This window comes from Clupea harengus, unplaced genomic scaffold, assembly GCF_900700415.2.
Source record: "Clupea harengus unplaced genomic scaffold, Ch_v2.0.2, whole genome shotgun sequence".
Lineage (NCBI taxonomy): Eukaryota > Metazoa > Chordata > Actinopteri > Clupeiformes > Clupeidae > Clupea > Clupea harengus.
The window spans coordinates 122,501-127,728 of NW_024879630.1; the positions used below are offsets into that span (position 1 = coordinate 122,501).

Sequence of the window (5,228 nt, forward strand, 5' to 3'; positions counted from 1 at the left end):
TGTGTGTGTGTGTGTGTGTGTGAGAGAGAGTGAGTGAGTGAGTTAGAGAGAGTGTATGACATATAGAGAGTATGTGGGTGTAATTCAAGTATGTTTATGAGGGAAAGGTAATTTAAGTGTGTGTGTGTGTGAGAGTGAGAGATAGTGAGTATGTAGGTGTCATTTAAGTTTGTGTGTGAGAAAGAGAGGAGCTAGAATGAGTATTTAGGTGTAATTTAAATCAACTCCCTGTTTCCCAACAGATTTCAAACTGATCACCCCTGATCCTGTTGTGAAGGCTTCTGTTGGTGATGATGACACTCTGCACTGTCAGCTCTCTCCTGAAACCAGTGCTGTTGCCATGGAGATCAGGTGGTTTAATGGCACAGACTGTATCTACCTGTATAAGAATGGTCATGTGACAGTGAGGGAGGGCTATGAGGGCAGAGTGAGTGTAAACACCCAGGAGCTGCAGAGAGGAGACGTGTCTCTGAGACTGAGAGATATAAGAGGGGGAGATAGAGGAGTGTACACATGCCAGGTCATCAGTGGAGAACACAAGGAGGAGGGAAGAGTCGGGCTGATAATAGGTAAGTCTCCTGTTCCTCTGCTGTGAAGAGCTCAGTGCTGTCATTCATGTCACAAACTAAACCTGCTCACACTTACACTCTCTAACCTGATTACACTTTCATACTAAAAACCTTCACACCCTAAACCTACTCTCTCCATCACACACACTCTCTCACACACACACACATACAATAATCCAGTCCAGTATCTATCGTGTGTGTGTGTATTTGTGTTTGATTATGCATTCTAGAAAATGTCTGACTGAAGTATCATTCTGGTGTTTTCATATGTCAGTGGTTCCCAAACTGGGCTGTATGTGCCCTCAGGAGTGTGTCAGAGGTCTGTTGGTGTTCATGAAACTGATTCAGTAATGGTGGAGCTAACATGGCAGATGAACAGTTTCCAGTGTGTGTGAGTAGTCAGGCTGCTGAGGTTTGGATGTGTAGAAGTTTCTGGAGTGATTAGGTAGGGACACCAGAGACTAGAGAGTTGGAGTGACCCAGGTGTGAAGTGATGAAAGCATGAATAAGGGTTTCAGCATCAAGAGACGTTAGTGAGGAGTGGAGATGAGCAATGCAGTGTAGGGGGAGGAATGCTGACTTAGTTATGGGATGTGTGTGTAAATACACAACACATACAACTAGTTCAGGGTCATGGAAGCACAGAGTATCTAAGTACTGTTACACACTGGTAAGTCATGTGTTACACTGGACTAAACAGTCTGGTTAATGGTGTAGCATAACGTAACAAGAGCTATATTCTTAATGTGATCAAAAGTGTTATAAAGACTGATAGTTGAGAAGAGAGTGTTGGTTTTGCTGCTGCCTTCAGTCATACTGTTAGATAAGTAGACTGAGCTAGTAGCATGAAGATCATCTCTGTAGTGTTTAACACCATCAGTGTTGAGGAAGTTTAGTTTTCTACTAAGAAACACACTCAGGGCTCAGAGCAGCAGCTTCCACTGATCTGAGCTGTTGTGTAACAGAGAGTTAAGGATGGAAAGGAGATGAGGCAAAAAGGAGAATATACCCCACTGACAGGTATGGGGGTATCAAGACTACACAGGGGTAGAATATACACACAGACACACACACACACACACACACACACACACACACACACACACACACACATACAGACAGGTGAAGTTTGGGAACCACTGTCATATGTGTTGATGTAATGTGTGAATGAAAATCATTCTAGTGTGAGTTTGTCTCCATTGAGCCTCATTAATGATCTCATCTCTGTTTCTGGTTTCTTTAGCTAAGCTGTCTGGTAAGTACCAGAGAGGAGTTGGTGTGTTTGGGTTTCATTACGAGGGAGAGGGGTCATCATGGTCATCAGGCCTTAGTGTGCCTGTGCGCACACACACACACACACACACACACACACACACACACACACACACACATATCAGGCATGAAAATCCCTCACCTTTCGGCGAAATTCGCCGTTTTGAAACCAAAATAGGTGACCTACGTGAATCGTGTAGATTCGATGAGAAATGTTTTTTTTTGGGGGGGGGGTGTAGGTATTCATATTCAGTGAACTGCGAACAGGTGCGCGTGCCAGAAGGGAGCGCGAGTGCATGGAAATATTAACGCGAAGTTGCCTTGCATCACCAGTGCAGACCATCATCAGAAGCTGAAAGCACGCCTGCTGAAGAAGAGAAAAGGGCGAGGCTGAGACCTGGCAAAACAGCGAAAGCGGGCCATGAAGACACTGGTGGTTCAGGCAAAGAAGAAAAAATGATCTGGTTCTGAGAGTGTTACGAACTGTAATGTAAATTGTTATCTTTGCCAATAAAATCTATTAAAATTAGGGCTGTCAAAGTTAACGCGTTAATCTATGAGATTATTGTGGCCGAGACTAATGCGATAAAATATTTTAAGGCAGTTAACGCAACTTTGTTTACTTCCGATGTGCATTGACACATGACACGAAACCGCCGCGTGTCAGGAATAGGCGAGACCGAGACGGTAGTTGAGAGAGCAGAGGGATTGTTGGGCGGAAAGTTTCTGTTTAAGAGTAAAAATTACGCGACAACCGACAAAACTAAAGTTGTATGTAGCATTTGTCAAACTGAATTTAGCTATCACCTTAATGCAAAGCACCCGACAGAAAGCAGTCCCAGGTTAGATGGTCGCCAACCCACACTCCACGACTTCACTAGGAAAATAACTAGACCAATCCGTGAAAAGGTTACCAACGCTTACGCAGTTTAGGTTGCCGATGACTGTCGGCCCATCAACATAGTTGAGGACGGTGGGCTGTCTGAGGTGATTCGAATTGCTTCAGGGGACAATTCTTACGATTTACCGTCGCATACATTCCTTGTATGACGGCGAGAGAGCACGAAAAATTCAGCTGCCAGCGTCGCCCTTACTGAAATGACAATTACCTGGGTGTCACAGTTCATTTTATTGCCAATGTATGGAAATTGAGATCTTTTGCATTGGAAGTAAAAAAAAAAAACATTCGCGACATACAACGGAGGACTGTGCAGAGGAATTCTTCGACGTCTCAAACAGATGGGAGATAAGTGGCAAACTGACCACTTTAGGCACTGATAGTGCCCGTATTATGTTGGCAGCTGCTAGGCTACTTCCATTTTAACATCTACCCTGCGCGGCACACAGTCTGTACCTGGCTGGCACTTTATAGGTATGAGTTATAGGCCTGAGCCTCTTTGAAAACACAGTTCTGCGTGTAGAGGGGTAATATCCTTCTCACCTTTTTCACCCCTGACCCGTTTTCATGCCTGACATACACACACACACACACACACACACACACACACACACACACACACACACACACAAACACAAACACACTTGCTTGCTTGTAGTTGTCCATCGAGGCCGATGATGACGTCCACTTCTGACTCTCAACGGTGAGTTTTCTGGTGGCTGTATAGTCCTTACCTGGATCCACAGGTCTTGTCGCAGGTGGGACATGCGAATGTAGTAGTGGTGGTACTGGCAACCTTGGTTGTTTTTCTTGTATGCCTTCTTTCTTGCCTTTCCTGTCTCCTGGCTGTCCTGTCCTCCTCCAGTGCTTTGGTCCCGTCTTGGCACATCTGACGCCAGGAGTTACGGTCAGCAGCCAAGCCCTCCAGGTCCCCAGGCCTGATTTTGCTCCTACAGCCTGCTCTCCTGAGGATCTCGGTGTGTGGCACTCGGTCACGCCAAGTGATTCCTAGCATTCGCTGGAGACAGCGGATGTGAAAATGCTCCAGGGACTTCACATGGCGGCTGTAAGTGACCCATGCTTCACAACTGTAGAGGAGGGTGGTGATGCAAACTGCTTGATACACAGAGATTTTTGTATAGTGATATAAGTTCTTGTTTTGGAAGACCCGGCGCCTGAGTCTCCCAAAGGCAGCTGATGCTTGATTGATTCTGTTCTGGACCTCATTGTTGATGTTATTGTCCTCAGAGAGGATACTCCCCAGGTATTTGAATGATGGTACTACAGACAGATTCTTACCAGTGATGTTGAAGATGGGTGGCGTGGGTGGGATGTTGATGCTCCACTGACAGACAATCTCTGTTTTGGTGATGTTGATGGTCAGCCCCATCCTGCTGTAAGCCTTCACAGCTGCATCCAGGACAGCCTGGAGGTCTTGTGGAGTGTGAGCCACAAGAGCGCAGTCATCTGCATACTGCAGCTCAAGGACCCTCACTCTGTGCAGCTTGGTGGTTGCTTGCAGCCTCCTGATGTTAAAGAGGTTGCCATCTAGCCTATAGACCACTGTCACCCCGCTGTTGTCCTCAATTTCCTTATGGAGAAGCTGGGTGACGCATAGGAGGAACATGTAAAAGAGCACTGGTGCTAGTACACACCCATGCCTCACCCCTGTGCACACAGGGAAGGAGGCAGACTCTTGTCCTCCTATTGTCACCCTAGCATTCATACCATCATGGAACTGTCAGAGGATGTTGACAAACTTGCTAGGGCATCCAAACCGGAGCTGGATGTCCCATAGTAGGTCTCTCTGCACAGTGTTGAAGGCTTTGGAGAGGTCGACAAAAGCCATAAACAGGTCTTGATGTTGCTCCCTGCACTTTTCCTGAAGTTGCCGGGCTGTGAAGACCATGTCGACTGTACTCCTGTTCTTTCTAAAGCCACACTGTGATTCTGGGAGCAATGACTCTGTGATGTTGTTGAGTAGCCTCTGCAGCAACAAATTGGCTAGGACCTTACCAGCAACAGCAAGGAGGGATATACCCCTGTGGTTGCCACAGATGGTCTTGTCACCTTTGTTCTTATATATGGTGACAATTTTGGCATCCCTCCATTGCTGTGGGATGTTTTCATCAGCCCATACTTTAGTGATGTGTTGATGTAGCGCTCTTGTAAAGAGGTAACCACCCTGTTTAAGAAGTTCCGCAGGGATATTGTCCATGCCAGGGGACTTGTTGTTCTTCAGAGAGCGGACGGCTGACAGAACCTCCAGGAAGGTCGGGGGTTGGTTAAGGATGTCAATCGGTGGAAGTTCAGGCAGTTGATCCAGGATGGTGTGGTCTGCTTCAGAGTCCTGATTAAGCAGGGTATTAAAATGTTCAGCCCACCTCTCCAGTACACTGCTCTGGTCTTTTAGGACTCTGAGCCCATCTGCGGGGAGTGATGCAGTGGTTTGTTGGGCCGTAGATAGATTTGACTGCATTGTAAAAGTT

General features: G+C 46.5%; 1 protein-coding gene across 3 annotated transcripts in view; it reads left to right on the forward strand.

Annotated features, from left to right (window-relative positions):
- Positions 1-683, forward strand: part of LOC122129327 (myelin-oligodendrocyte glycoprotein-like) — a 4,183-nt gene extending 3,500 nt beyond the window's left edge. For all 3 annotated transcript variants that reach the window (XR_006151760.1, XR_006151759.1, XM_042704320.1), the window contains one exon: positions 243-683. Coding sequence is in view for 1 of the 3 variants with exons in the window: in XM_042704320.1 (XP_042560254.1) it covers positions 243-595 (353 nt within the window). In the remaining 2 variants the exon portion in view is untranslated. The remainder of the gene's footprint in view (positions 1-242) is intronic.
- Positions 684-5,228: the final 4,545 nt, after the last annotated feature.